The sequence below is a fragment of the Hoplias malabaricus genome, chromosome 1 (assembly GCF_029633855.1).
Source record: "Hoplias malabaricus isolate fHopMal1 chromosome 1, fHopMal1.hap1, whole genome shotgun sequence".
Classification (NCBI taxonomy): Eukaryota; Metazoa; Chordata; class Actinopteri; order Characiformes; family Erythrinidae; genus Hoplias; species Hoplias malabaricus.
In genome coordinates, this window is record NC_089800.1 from 45,637,859 (window position 1) to 45,654,291 (window position 16,433).

General features: G+C 42.1%; 1 protein-coding gene across 1 annotated transcript in view; it reads right to left on the reverse strand.

Moving 5' to 3' along the window:
• Positions 1 to 16,433, reverse strand: part of dph1 (diphthamide biosynthesis 1) — a 111,547-nt gene that overhangs the window by 27,271 nt on the left and 67,843 nt on the right. Inside the window, exons 5-8 of the mRNA XM_066678303.1 lie at positions 12,480 to 12,634; positions 7,864 to 7,985; positions 2,467 to 2,535; positions 1,820 to 1,976 (exon numbers count right to left, since the gene is read on the reverse strand). Coding sequence (XP_066534400.1) covers positions 1,820 to 1,976; positions 2,467 to 2,535; positions 7,864 to 7,985; positions 12,480 to 12,634 — 503 coding nt within the window. The remainder of the gene's footprint in view (positions 1 to 1,819; positions 1,977 to 2,466; positions 2,536 to 7,863; positions 7,986 to 12,479; positions 12,635 to 16,433) is intronic.

Here is a 16,433-nt window from a genome sequence, read left to right on the forward strand (position 1 = left end):
AGACACAACAATAAAAAGTGAGTGAGAGTTGGTAGAAAGAGAGAGACACGAGAAAGAAAGAACAGTCAGAGAGAGAGAATTTATTAAAATGAATGTATTAATGCCATCCGCTCACATTCCACCAGTTAACGCTGACTCACATAAATAGTGAGAAAATCAGGCTGTCGCTCTGTCCATAAAATAACTAATATTTAAAATTAAAATAATAATGATAATAAAAGAAAAAGTAAATCAGAGGTCATTAAAAGTTAAGCCATCAACAGAAATATTGCACAAAGCCCCGCCATAATCCCATACACCCTTAAATCCACTCTGCACTGTAAAACATGAAATCCACCTCATCCTCGCCTGCATCAACCTCTTACAAACCAAAACGCATGTAAAGCACCATGTAACATTCTCCACTGTAAATCCCCAGCTTCTTTGGTCAAAGGTGGTTCATAGAGTGCCCTCCACACAGGTTTGACCTCACAGCTGAGGCTTAAATACGTCCTCCAGGGCGTGTACATCTGGCCCGAGAGCTTTTGTCCACACCTTTTAGATCGGGACTGACCCACAAACATGGAAAAGCAGATTCTCAGCAGATTCTAGTCCTCAGTGGTCAGCTTCTGTCTGACCTCCTTCCCAGCCTCTGAGCTACTGCTTCTGGGTCGTCCAGCGTCACCCTGACAGTCTCCATCAGATGACCCACTGTGACCACCTCAGCGTGCTTCATCCTCTCTGACAAGCTTCTTGATCCCTTCTCCGTGAGTGAGAATCTAGCCCCATGGAACACTGACTCCCGCAGAAACCAGTAGAGGGATTCTATGGAGGCCCGCTTCTAACACACCTTCTCCATGGCCCAGCTCTGTACAGCATTAGACCCTGGACTCCTCCCAACACACAGATAGAAAGGGCAAGAGTGACCTGTTGTTTGCCAAATAGTGAGTCCACATCCACCTACACTGTTAAACCTCAGATCTTGCCAAATACTGACCTCACTTTGTATCATCCATCAGTCGACATTAACCCTGTCAGCTCCAACACAATACATTTAACCCTTTAATGAATTAACCACCAGTAAATAGTCTTTTTCTACATTAATGATAATGTGGTGTTTATTTAACGTGTGAAATGACTACATTCACATCCTCGGGTCTGAGCTTATTCTTTGCCTTGATATATTCGGTAAGTTCTCTGGCACTTTCGGCATTAGATAATAACGATGTTTCTATTGCCCTTTCTATCTCTGTGTTACAAATGATTATTAATGACCTGCAAGTATTAATAAGTCACTATAGACAGAAAGAGAGCGAGAGAGTTAGAGCAAGAGAGAGAGACACACAGAGAGAGAGTCAGAGTCAGAGATGTTACACAGACAGGGGGAGACTGATAGAGAGAGATTCATATTGGCTTAAAAATCTCATTTGACAGCAAAATGTGCTCTGTTGGATATCTCCCTGCCTCCCTCGCTCCCTCCTCCTTCATGCATACCAATTAAGGAGAAATGAGACAAGGAAGGGGGGGGGGAGGAATAGTCAAAACAAAGTCAAACACAATACATGAGAGAAAAACAAAAATGAGCAGATCAAAAGAGACAAAGAACAAAGGGAGTGATGGGGGGTAGGGGACGACCCCCCCCTTACCATACCAATGACTGATTAAGACCCCCGGCACATTCCACTACAGCACAACGGCAGGGAACAGATTGTGTGTGTTTGTGTGCTTCATTAGGTATCTGCATATGAGCTATTTGTGTGTGTCTGTGTGCACATGCAACATTAGCAAACACCACAGACAATCAGTAAAATAAATATCCAATAAAACTGCATTCTCCTACCTCTAGGATCTTGGGGTTTCCCTGGCGGCCAAGCGTGCCCAGAATAAGCCCCCATCTCTGGGCTGACCGTGCCCTCTGGATGGCCTGCATTCTGCTCGTCCGCATGGCCTCATGGTCATAGTACTCCCGGGTAAAAACCTTGCTGTACGGATCATATCTACAGGCAAAAAGAAAATAGTCAACAATTTACAAAGTATTTACTTGATTTTTTTTAAATGGTTCATAACAAAAACCCTTATGTTTGTAATGTATTTTGTACTTTTTAATTCACATTAGTGTTCACAGTCTAGCACGCTTGCTGTGAACGTTTAGAACATGTCACAGAAGAGAACGTCCTTGCATGTTTAAATAATCTGGTCTTTGGCCTGAATGTAGTGACTCCTCTCTATAAATATTGTGTAATACTAAAAAGCACATTATTTTAATTCAATATTTCACATGGTGCACGCCACCTGCACCAATTTTCCAGGTAAAATAGTGATCTCCTAAAAGTGAGGCATACAGGTAGTGTTCTTTAAGGACTTAGAAATGCATGTGGTGACATATTGTACTGTGAATTGTCAAGGTAACAATAAATGTGCTCTGATTGCGCAGCATTACTGAGAGGTCACAGATAAATAACCCTGCAGTGATGAGACTGGTGGTACCTGTATGCAGCGATGTCTGGGTTGGCAATCATGATCGACTCCAAGTGAAACCTTCCATCACCGAGATATCTGCAGATACACACAAAGACTGCATCAGAGGAACATTAGTTTATGTTTTCACACTGTGTGATAGTGGCATTTTAATGGAAGAGCACTACAGTCCAAAACTGTAAACATTATTTTACACTAGGACATATTCACTGATGCAAAACCGTACAGCACCTCTTGTGGAATGTTTCTTAAATCTGAATGTGTACGAGAGTGAGGGAGTGAGTTACAAACCAGCTCTGAGAGAGAGAGAGAGAGAGAAGCAGAGAGAGTAAGAAAGAGTAGGTGTAGGGCAGTGATTCTGCAGTAGAGAAGGACGGTGAGTTAGTGTTGGGTTATTTGAGGTCAGAGGCTGAAGCTGAGGCCTTACACACTAAACACTACAGGCTACAGACACAGTGCACACTGATGATCCACTGCACAAACCTCAGCCTCAAAAACTCCACCTTAAATACATCACTTGACCACAGACAGTGTGTACACACACACTGAATAAAACTAATGTAAACACAGACCAATAAGCATTCAGATCATACAAACACACGTCCAACCCCACCCACTCAACACACACAGAGAGAGAGAGAGAGAGAGAGAGAGAGAGAGAGAGAGAGAGAGAGAGACCATTTACATCAACACAGACACAAATAATACTGTTATTTGTGAATCCTGTTCACATGTCATCACTGTCCAATCAAACACATGTATCGCCAAAATAGTACATTTACAGGAGAAAACAAAACCTCTTAAATTTCAGTGGAAGACAATATAAAAAATATTTAATTCCAAGTAATTTGACGATTTCTATTGGTCCATTCATCATGAAATTTGTCCACAAACGATGTAGTAAACTAAAAATCCACAAAAATGGAGACACGTTTTTGATTGGACAGAGATGATGTGTACAAACAACTGAGTAACTATGCATGTGTATGCGTCTGAGAGAGTGAGAGAGAGAGAGAGAGAGAGAGAGTATGAGTGGAAATGAGTATCCATGTGTGTATGTGAGTGACTGAGTGAGTGTTTGTATGTAGGTGAATGATAATATAGGAGAGTAGGTGAGTGAGTGAGTGAGTGAGTGAGTGAGTGAGTAGAAGAGTATGTGAGCAAGTGAGTTACAAGCCAGTTCCATGAGGTGCCTCACATCTAAATCTAATGAGGATCAAGCTGCTGCTTCTGACAAGGCTAGTTAGCCCCTTTTTTCTGGTTTTCCTGTATAAACCAACACAATTACATTCTGAAAATATACTAAAGCAAACAAACACACACACACACACACACACAAATCTGACAGGAGACAACCTGCCATAGGTAACAGTGGTGTGTATTACCCTGTCTGACCTGAATGAGGCCTGGGGGAGAGCAGAAATGGAGCTGTTAATTGGCCAGCCTTTATGAAACCAAATGGAACATGCAGTGGGTGGGATCCCTCTGGGTCTGAAGGAGCAAAGGCTAACCCCTGTACCCGCCAGTCTCCCTCTCACTACCACACACACACACCCGTCTATACCACGCACAAACTCGGCCTGCACCCAGCTACGGCCCACTGCTCTGCTACATTAATGTAATTGCTCCTGCGCTTACTCATGTCAGAGTCAATAGAGCTGGGCAGCATGAGAACCCCAGCCGTCCTGCCACTGGATCACACCAGACAGCCCTCGGTAGTTTAAATAGACCCCCAGCTCCCGTCCTAATGCACAGCTCCAATAGGGAACCATTGTGCGGCCGGTGCCGATGTGACGAAAGAACATGGATGCCTTTTCTCCGAGGTGTCGAGGGCCAGGGATTAAAAACGCCCTCATTTAGCATTTTTAAAGCTCCTTTTAAAGTGGCGTCCATTCATCGAGCCCACAGCTCATTACCGTAATGAGACAGATCTCTCCATTCTGTAATGCATTCCCAGCAGTACTGTGAAAAAGGGGTCCGGCAAACACGCATGCCATTCTTCAAACCCTCCCCCCCACCTTCACACAGCCCGCAGAGAGTGCTTTATATTCCCCTCAACCCTACAGAGACAGAGCAGAGGAGCCAAGAGCCTCTCTATTATTTAACAATACTCTATTCTACCTCTCTTAACCATTACTCACATCCTCCATACGTCCTGGCCTATATTTTCAGAGACATCCCACCTCTTAAGCTCTAATTAGCAGTTGATCTTATTGCTATGCTTTGGCGGCTACGATGTAATAGCAGTAATAAGAAAGTCGTGTCTCTCTAAGAGCTTGGCTGTTGGGTTTAGTCCGTGAAGAGACCAGTACAGACTTTAATGGTGTTGCTATTATGTGGATGCCATGTAAGGGTTCTAGGCGGCTCAGCTTGTATGTCAGCCTGCGGCAGGTGACAAATACAGGCGTGTGTGTGTGTGTATGCCTGTCATGAGAAATTGATGAAACGTTAATGGCTAATTTTCAGACACAGCAATCAATTCCCACAGCCCTGTATCCCCTGTTATCCCCGCCACACACACACACACACACACACACACACAGAGACACACACACACACACACCTTCCCAGTGTTTCTGTTATGTGCATTTTGCTGCGACCGCATCCATAAAAATTGCAATAATTTCATGAAACAGAGGGCTTTTATTTTGGAACGAGGAACACAGGAAGTGGAAAAATGATGCCTACCGCGCTGCTTCTATCTCTACACACCTGACAAGCGAGAGCCAGAGAGACGGAGAAATAGAGGAGAGGAAAGAAAGAAAGGTAGATTAAAATTAGCTAACGTTAAGTTAGACCGATTTTACAGTTGAAAACATTTAGAATGTTTAGAATGGTGTAGAACAGAGCCTGTTTAAATGTAAGATTTAAAATAGTGCTGTCAAGTCTAATGTGTTCATTTTTAACATGGACTTATCATGGGACCAATTTTGACCCCAACATTTATTTAGTAAATTCAGATATTTCAATTCAGGAATCATTAAAACTACACTGAGATATTTATAATAAATAGTTTGTCATGTATATTACACTAACTTAAAATTTGTTTTACTCCTCTCCATACAAAGAATTACCAGTGTTTTAGCTTGTAATTTATCACAGAATACTGTTTCACTTAATACAATTATTGAATATGAATTTACTTTGTGTTGTGTTTATTGTGTTGTTCTTACGGAGGTTTTTATTATTTTAAATTTATAAAACCATTTATTAAAAGCTTCAGTCTTGAGAAAAGTGTGATTAATCACAGGAAGTTATGCAATGAAGCTTTTTTTCTTTGGGGATTGGGTGTAAACCCTTGTTAATCACCAACATTCTGATTTGTAATAGATTACAATTACATTTATTTATTTAATCACATAACTTTAACATTTATTGTGTAGTGTATGTATCCTTCTTCGCCTTTTAATTAATTTTAGAAGAAATTCTAGAGGAAACACAGCATATCCGTGTACGCACACACACATTCAAATTTGTTCATCTTAGACAATGCAATAACTTTATGTCCCATGTTAGTGGACACTATAATGCCTCATGTCCTGTGTTAGTCAACACCTGCTCATCCCTTATTTCTTCTCAAGTCCAAGACGTTAGGGAAGGGACTGCTGCAGTAAAACCTCCACACTTCAAAAACACTTTAGTCTGCTTTTTTGGAACATTACTGTGAAGGTTTCCTGGCAGTCGGCCACAGAACCATTAGTGAGATCAGATACTGATTTTGGATGATTAGTTGTGGAACAAAAATCGTTCTAAAGACACTGGAAAGTGTTCCATCGCTGTACTGCTTCACAGCCCAGTGCTAGAGGGCTTTATACTTTATACATTTCTGCCAGCCTTTGGCATCGTGACCTTAAACTCATGCAGCTGCTTCATAGTGTTCCGTTTTTCTAAAGGGATTATACACACACACTGAACATCTGAGTGCACCTTAAAGGAAGGTAAGAATTCTTATATTAGCTCCTGGGCTCCCCCAGTTTTACAGCACTATACTGAAATCAAGGAAGATTGGAGTGTAGTTCACCTATTATAAGGCCTGGTTAGAAATGGTCATATACTGCATTATCACTTAAAGCAGCAACAAAACGAATACTGTACATGTTCAAACCTGAACACACAATTATCATCACTATTTTTAAAAGTGGGAGATTACACATGAGAATGTTGGCAGGTGTGAGGCTCTCCACCCCTGTGTCCAATCTCACTCTCACTCTACTGCTGATGTGTAGGGCTTTACACTTCCTGTATGAGTGTTTTGTGTGTGTGAGTGTGTGTGTGAGAGAGAGAGTATGAGACAGAGTGAGTGAAACAGAGCGAGAGAGAGAGAGACAGACAAAGAGTAAGACAGAGAGAGTGAGAGAAAGCGAGCGACAGAAAATGTGAGAGTGAGAGAGAGAACAAGACATATATGAATCCATACCTCATGTGTGACACACACACACACACACACACATCCCTTACGTGCATCTCCTTTCTCATTTTCAACGTCTCCCGCTGCTTCCCAAAAGCTTCAGAGACAGAAAGTGATGCTCACACCATTAAAACTGATGTATGGCCTCAACACTTGCTCTGATTCCACACAGAGTTCCAAAACCAAGACTAGATTCAACACGCATTCCTTATACCCATGATGCTCTGCTGTTTTAGAATATTAGATGAGTTGGTAAAACAATGAAATAACACATAAAATAATAAAAATAAAGTCAGGAGAGTCAGGTCCAGACATTTCCCTGAGAAGTCCTTTCACACATGTCGCGCACAGTGGGAGATATTCAGTGTCAGACAAGTTCTCACAGCAGGAAATGTTCCGCATGCTTTAGTCATGGGGTGGCAACTGTGCAGTTCTCCGGAACATTAGTGGATCTACACATTCGTTCACTTGGACATTACCTGGAATTTGTACGAGGGCACTAGTAGGATAACGTCCAGGATAAATGTTATGGACGTGTGCAGTCACACATACAGCTCCTCGGGGTAAAGCCCGGAAATTTCTGGGTTGTCGTGCATGTGTGAAAGGGGCTTTATATATGCGTGTGAGCTCCGTTCTGATTGGCTGCTCTGCTTTGTCTTCCAAACAAAACACAGTCAAGAACAAACACTGCTGATAACACCATTGGGAATGGGAGAAGCTAAACTGTTGTAGCTGAAAAGGAAGGTCTATGGAAATGTGCTTTTCTTGTGATAGTACAGTGTATTTATGAACTGGGGAGTGTACACGTGTCTACACACAACATCAAGCATTTCTGTATAAAACAAACTGAGGATAATGTTTCCCTGAATATGGAGTATTTAATATTGAAATATGGCTCATTATTTATATGTATGCCATTCTTTGACTGGTGCAGTACACAATGCTTATACAGGACAAGAGAGGAGAATAAAGAGTGAGGGTGCCAATGAAATCTTTACATGATGGCGTTGACGTGTTTGTCCAGACGAGGCGAGGTACAGCCCAGGATCTCCCCTGGAGAGAGAGGCCGACACTGAGGAACCAGCACTTCATAATCCGGCTTCAGCTCCAAACTCACAGCCTGCCAGGGACACAGCACAGTTACAGGAGAATATCACGACACAGCCTAGGTCCAAAAGATTTGTGCACTTTAAAATAAATTAATTAATTGATTAATTAGAAACAAACAAACAAACAAACCCATTCTAGCTCAAGAGACAAGAAATTCCTTCACACCTCCTTTTATACCAAAGCATGATTACACCTTATGTTTATGACATGTTTATGACAGTTGATAAAGTAAACCATTAAACTGATTGCAATGTTTTTGTTTAAATCACTGTTTCTGTGTTTGGAATTGGATTTGTCAATTCACATTATAAGCCTCACTCTAATTTCTTAGAGTTCATGGTTCAGATTTGTGCTTCTAAGCTTCAAAGCTATCATTAGTGTCCAAGGACGTGAAGGCACACAATTTCAAAATCAATAATGTCACATGAAGGATTCACATGCTTCATGACAAGGTTTGAAAATCAATCTGTCTCTGCCAATAACACAGTGATGAAATGAACACACTCACAGCACACGTCTTCAAGACAATGCCTGTTTACACTGAACTTCAGTTAACAGCTCATCATCTAGTGCATAATTAAGAGCAGTGAGAATTAAAAAAAACAGATGCACAGCTTAGGCTTTTTGCAGTTATTATTGACACCTCTATGAATAAACATATGAATTGATGTGAGTGTAAAAATTATTCTTAAATGACTGTTCTACACAGTGGCGCAGCAGGTAGTGCCGCAGTCTCATAGCTTAAGGGACCTGGAGGTTGTGGGTTTAAGTCCCGCTCTGGTGTGTTCTCCCTGTGTCTGCGTGGGTTTCCTCCAGGTGCTCCGGTTTCCTCCCACGGTCCAAAAACACACGTTGGTAGGTGGATTGGTGACTCCAAAGTGTCCGTAGGTCTGAGTGAATATGTGAGTGTGTATCGCCCTGTCAGGGACTGGCACCCCCTTCAGGGTGTGTTCCCCCCTTGCACCCAGTGATTCCGGGTAGGCTCCAGACCCTCCACGACCCAGAACTGGATAAGCGTTTTCAGACCATGAATGAATGAATTACAAGGACTCAACATTTTCCACCTTGAGGCCCACATATTTATCAGAAAAAAAGAATAATAAAAAAAGAAATGCAAAACATTTTGGCTTAAAAATGCTATTTTACATAAATTTAACACAAATATGTTTGATTGCCACATTTGCATATATTATCACACTTAAAGAGTATGATTAAAGAAAAAGAAGAAGAAAAGACGACATTGCCCAAAATTTAAAACAAAGCAGCCATTAAAGTATATCCTCTATTTTTTAGTCGCATTATTGAATGTTAATTAGTGACTGCAGGAGAGTGTGATGTCCTGTGATGGAGCAGTGCCCTGTCGAGGATGTGTTACCTGCCTTGCGCTGTTGGCTTTTTCACTAATAGCTGATGTGTGGTGAGTGCACTGTTGTGGATCGTTGCTGTCCCATCATTTACATCAAATAATTTCACAGAATTATAAAACAAAGTGCCATCATTGGCCCACTAAGGACCATTGGCACCTCCGCAGGGTGTATTGTGGTTCCTTTGTGACCTGGGTCCCATAGTTGAGAATTTCTGCTCTGCAGAACTTGTTTCCAAGTGGCATAAATCTGATCTGAAGAGAAGTTGAGGAAAATAAACAAAAAGGAAGCCAAAAATCAGATTAGCGCCATTGTCCGCGCTATCGTGTACTCTGAACGAAGCCTATGAGGAAAGATCAAGGCAGAGAAAAAAGGAAGAAAGGGAATGACCCGCACTGCTACCCCTACATGCTTCCATTTCAAACAAAGATAAAAGGAGGAGCTTAATAATTAAGACAACAAAAGCAGCAGCAGCTGCAGCAGCACAGTGGAGGCAGGAGGATAATTCAGAGGCTTTTCTCTCAGCGGTGTGCAGGGAATAACACACACTGTCAGGAGCAAGCGGGGCCGGCCCCCCGCGCCCACCCTGAGCGCCCTACACAAACCTACACTGAGAAAAAGCCTACACACTGCTGAGTGCAGAACATGACACACACATGAGCAGAGAAACAACCCAAAAATAACACTGGTCACGATGCAAGCCTGCCAAGCCAAAAGAGGAAAGAGAGAGAGAGAGAGAGACTGCTTGAAGGTGGTGATGATGGCTCTGACTCTGATTTTCAGGGATTAAAGGATCTTTGGAACCACATTGGTGATGACCAAGAAATGACCCATGACATACTGGACTATGTTTTTTTTTTCTTCAATGTGTATAGTATATATTTACATAATGGTGCATTAACACGTGCTGTTGGCATGGAGTGTGTGTATATGTATGTACACTGTATTGCCAAATGTATTCACTCACCCATTCAAATGCTTGAATTCATGTGTTCCAATAACTTCCATGGCAACATGTGCATAAAACCAAGCACCTAGGCCTGAAGATTGCTTCTACAAACGTTAGTGAAAGAATGGGTCGCTCTCAGGAGCTCAGTGAATTGCAGCATGGTATTGTGATAGGATGCCACCTGTGCAACAAGTCCAGCCGTGAAATTTCCCCACTGCTAAATATTCCACAGTCAACTGCCAGTATAATCACAAAGTGGAATCAATTGGGAACAACAGCAACTCAGCCTCGAAGTGGTAGGCCATGTAAAATGACAGAGCAGGGTCAGGGGATTCTAGGGTGCACAGTGTGCAGAGGTTGACAACATTCTGCAGAGTCATTAGCTCAAGAACATTGTGTGTATAGAGCTTCATGGACTGGGCTTCTATGGAAGAGCAGCTGAATCCAAGTGCACTGCAAAGCATCAGATGCAGCGGTGTAAAGCATGCTGCCACTGGACTGTAGAGCAGTGGATATGTGTTCTCTGGGGAGACAAATCATGCTTCTCCGCTGGCAATCCGAAGGATGAGTCAGGGTTTACTGGTTGCCAGGAGAATGACACTTGTTGACTGCATTGTGCCAAGTGTAAAGTTTGGTGGAGGGGGATAATGGTGTGCGGTTGTTTTTCATGAGTATAAGGGGCACAGCCTCTTAGTTTCAGTGAAAGAAACTCAATGCTTCAGCATACCAAGAGATTTTGAATAATTTCATGCTCCCAACTTTGTGGGAACAGTTTGGAGATGGCCCCTTCCTGTTCCAACATGACTGTGCACCAGTGCACAAAGCAAGGTCCATAAAGACATGGATGTGTAAGATTGGTGTGATGAATTAGAGCAGAATCTGTAATATAAAGGCAGAGTGTAATTCCTGCACTGTCCTGAAATCAAGGGCCTCCTACGCTCCTCTAAACACTACATAGTTCAGCTTCTGTGGTGCTGAGCCCAGGGACACAATGACAGAGGTTCTATTCTCCTAATCACAGGTCAGTGAATCATCACAATAATTCTGAAGCTGTAATTTTAAGTCATAAATACTACCTAGTGTTCCTTTAAGGCTAAAGTAAATGACCTTTGAGTGGCTGCTCTGTATGTTACATCATTCAAAACTGACACACTCACTCCTTACAACTGAAAAGAACCAAACTGCTGGTGTTTGAACTGGTTTAAAGTTGCTTTTAGTGACATCATAAAGACAGGGAACACAAAGAATGCTGTTGTTTCAGCTTATTGTCCATATATGGCCTGAACAGACTGGAGAAGGAAGCTCTTTAAAAGTAGAGAAGCAAATCCTCTTAAATATAGGATATGTGTTTATGTAAGAGAATATACACCGCAATGAAGAACATAAACTTATATAAAGCTTCCAACTTCCAGTCCAGCAGTGAACTCTGGCTCTGCTAAGTTTATTCCATCATTTTCTTCATGTTAGAAATAGCCACAACTGCAAGGCACAGAACACACCCACGTCACATCGCCTCACACCCTACACCGCCACGTGGAGCACACACACATGTGCCAAACTGAGTGTGTGAGGCAGCGGAGTAGCAGAGCTTCTGAGATTTGTGGATACACTTCCAGGAAAGTGCTGAACTGTCACAAGGTTGGTACCTTTCACATCACTGGGGCGGTCACTGGCAATGTGTCTTCACTACATTTAGTAAAAAAAAAAAAAAATAACTGTACAATATCCCACTGAAATTATGTAGTTATTTACATTTTTACCCAATTTCCACTTGTTCTATTGGCAACTCTTCCTGTTAGTTAGCTAGCTAAAACTACTGATTCAGCCACCAACCTGGGAGGGCGAGGGCAAGCACAGGCTTGACATTTGCTGTCAATTACTGCATCTTTTGGAAATGCTACTAACACCACACCAATGGATAATTCAACCTGCTTGTTAACTGCCCAACTCTTTTATACTAGCTAACAGATACTGACATTTACCAGCACCCCCTGAGTAAACATGAGGGAATAAAGCCATTCTACCTACACTGGGATGTCTGAGGCATCACCAGGAAATGAACCGTCTATCTCCCAACAATAGAGCCAACTGTTCGTCGGACTTTCAGCCCATTGTTGTACCTTTTAACAAAAATACACTTGTCGAATACCTTTTTTTTTCTGTCGGTGCCTAGCTGCAAAAACAAGCTCACCTGTAAAGCGGCAACAAACTGGATGGTGCTGACAAGAGCCAGGGAGTGACCCAAGGGGAAGTTGAAGCGGAGTGTGTCCAGGAAGTGAGCTGTGTCCATCTGGATGTCCACAAATACATAAAGCATCTTTATTCCAGCCGTGGCATCTATAGGGACTGGAGACAAATAAAGTGGGAGAGGGTAAAAGAGAAAGAAGAGAGAGAAAGTTTGACAATATTATCAGCAAACTTGAAAGTATAATTGTAACATAAAGCTGGCTATTGGCAGGAGTAGCTCATTTTAAGAAAATATGGTATATATAATAAATACGCACCAAACCCCATCATAACTGGCAATAGTTATAACATTTTTTTAGTTTATGAGGCTGCAAAATGCACACAAGCAAATGCACACATGTAAATCTTCTATTAGCTGTAAATGGTATATGATAAAGATGTAAAAGCATCTACAATGTGAGTCAACACTCTAAGCATTTGATTTATCATTCAAGATTCAGCTGATCCCTGGTGATGCCTCAGCCATTCAAGGCCAGAATTTCAAGACCAACTGGCCTCTCTCTCTCTGGGTGAGTAGGATGACCCTGCCTTTTCCTCATCATTCAACATGATGCTAGCCTATGTGAGCATCTATAACGTAACCTGATAGAGCTGGACTGAGTTCTCATCCAAACATGTTGAGCTTTTCAATGAGGTTGTGTCGGCTTGGCTCTCAGCTCCGTAGCACATCAGGTGAAGTGGAGGCTTTAATGAGAACTAGTAGGAGAAACCAATTTTTTTTTAAAACCCCAGACAAACATTTTCTCAGAAAACGTTCCAAACGGCAAATTAGAAAACCACAGCCTGACCAGCCTGAGTTCTCCAAAAAAGTTCAGAAACTTGATTGGTATGTTTGAGACCACTTTTGGCACTGTGGTCGACATTGACAATTATTACATGAGGAGAAAAACATTCGGAATTATTATTAATACCATTCATTTCACACACCATTTAATAGATCTGAGAGAGTGAAACAGCAACAGAAAGAGTGTGTGAGAGAGGGAGAGAGAGAGATTGTGTGTGTGTGTGTGAGAGAGAGAGATAGTGAGACATATGCATACACACCCCTCTTACATTATCATTAAGGGCTGATGATCATAATTATAGCTGCTGTTGTAGCATTCACTCGGGGGTCTCATACAATGGCTATCTCTACCACTATTAGACAAACACGAGTGGTTGTTCAAATATGCTGCCACATTTAATAAAAGTAGTGTGGGCTCAGAGCAGGGAGAATGATAATGAACCACTGTAATAAAATAGAAAGGAGGAAGAAGAAGGAAAAATAACACACAAAAGAGATGGATGAGAAGTGTGGAGAGATATCCATCTTGCTGAAGCGAGCGGGTGGAGAGGGGCTGGAGATGCAGCACTAAGGAAGAGGCCTGGGATAGGGCAGAAGGTGAAAGAAAATGGGCTGGAACATTTAAAGCAAAAAAAAAGACAAACAGACTAAAAAGAAGGGCAGGTAAAGAGGGGATAAATTAGCTGGAAAGCCTGATGAATGGGTGGGATATGAGATATGGAGAATGGGGTGTGGGGTCAAGTCTTTGGCCACGAGGTGTGAACACACCTGCTGCCTTTGTTAACATAAACTTTTTCAAATAACCGATAAGTACGCTGTAAGTTTGCCTCACAGAAACAGGTCAATATTTCATAGACCTATAGTCCAGTGGTTCCCAAACTTTTTCTGCAGTGCCCCATTTTGATGAGGAGATTCTTGGAGGACCACCCCCAAGAATACAACACAAACAGAGAGACAGAATGTCTTGTGCTTCCAGATTCCACTGGAAATTATTCTAAACATGGTAATTCATGCAAAACTGGAACTTCTTCTATCTATCTTTACACTTATATAGCGCCTTTCTAGACACCCAAGGACGCTTTACAATCCACACTGCTCAGAACGCTCAATCCACACACACACTGGCGAGAAGCGGCAGCCAAACGCGCACAGCGTACTCTTGACCAGGAACGACCGTCCACCTGGAGGACTGCATCGGGCACTAGGATTTCACCCAGGACAGAGCGTAAATCCATATCTGGGCTCACACCCATTCACTCACACTTACAGACATTCATTCACATACACACTCATTCACTCACACACCAGGACAGTTATTAGAGAAGCCAATTCACCTACCCTCCATGTTTTTGAACTTCTTATTGAACAAAAACAAAATGTTCAATGTGTCTTCATTCATTTGCTTTGCTCCGACATTTCCTGAATTCCAAGACTGTTAAGTGCATCACTAATAGTATCCCAACACTCCTAATGACGTTGCATGAAAGTAAGTCCAGTATCGACACTTGACCTTTGCTCCACAGCACAACTAGCTACTCAAACTACTGCTAGGCTACTACTTCCACAGCCACTTAACCACTGTGTTTGGCCGAGCTTGGTGGTTTTGGCAAGTCTGTCATTGTTATAGCTTTACTTCAGTGTAAAGTAAGTGTTTGTAGGAAAAAGCCTATTGAAGAACAATTGTCTTTACAATAAAACCATAAATGCTTTTCAAATAAAACAAAAGTCAAAATGTCTGGACCAGGAAAGACCCTTAATGTCCAAGCAGAGATACATTAGGAGTCTAGTTGTTGAGATTTTAGAGCTGGTATAATGCAGTGTCAACACTGCAGATCTCCAAATGAAGGACTCACTGAGTGACCCAGCTCAATTAGGAATTCCAAAGTACGCCAATCCTTGGGCAAGACTCCAAATGCTACATTCGCCCACAAATGAAAGACGATAATAAATTAAAAGTTGCTCCAGACAAGTTGCTGCTTTTGGTTTGTACTTGAGCTTTGATGTTAAACTATAACATCATACACTTTAACTGTAATTATAATATTAGCATATTAACTTGGTGTAGGCTCCAGTGCAGAACTAAAAGGCAAACCGTATATACAGAGTGTGTTGATCTGAATGTGATTTCTAACACTGTAAGTTCAACATAAACAATAACCTTAAAGCCCAATTATTTTTAATCACCATCCACTTCACCATTCAATAATAACTGGTGTACATTAGCCTCTATTAATTATGATCTAAAACAGCCTCTCCAGTACAGAACTCAATGAGCTCATTCAGCCACCAAACACGTCTGAGCTTAAGGCCTACATTAGACATAAGGGGAAAATTGTGGAAATGAGATTATTTTTTAAACTACAGCTTTCACCACCATTCCAACAGTTTATACACACACAGAGGAAGGGGCTCAGAGTGTCACGCTTCGAGCCGTCATCTTCCTCAGGCGCTAAACAGAAATGTATAGAAAAACACAGCCCTCACGGCAACCTGTTTAGAGTCGCCAGAATCCCTTTCAAAAAGAAAAAGAGGAAAAAAAGCAGAAGAAAAATGCAAGGCTTAAGTGGAATTGATCCATGCTCTTATCCAATTAGCACAGCGGTCCAACAGCACTTTATCAGTGCAATTACAGCCTCTGTCAACAAGAACCAAGGATACTCTCACCCTCCCTCCCTCCCTCCTTCTCTGTCTTTCTCCCGCTCCCTCAGCCTAGCACGCACACAATTACAACTCCGCCAGACATGAGTGAGGAACCTCATGAAGTCAGTGAAAATGAAAGATGACAAGGAGAGATGGGAAGAGAAGGGTGTGTGTTTGTGTGTGTGTGTGAGAGAGAGAGAGAGAGAGAGGGGTGGGGGATGTCAGTCAGAGAAAGCTGCTTTAATGTGCTACTGCTGTCTGACAGGGTTATTTTTGATGCTTATCGTGCTTCGTTTTCAATGCATCTTATTGCACTCAGCGCCGTCAGTTAGATAAAGAAGTCTGTTGTATATTTTACACAGAGCCCTCCTGCCACACACACACACATACACACACATATATATATATCCCATAGCCTGGGGTAAGAATGCAACTCTGAGCTGTGTTACCCTGGTAACACAGCTTACACTTTTA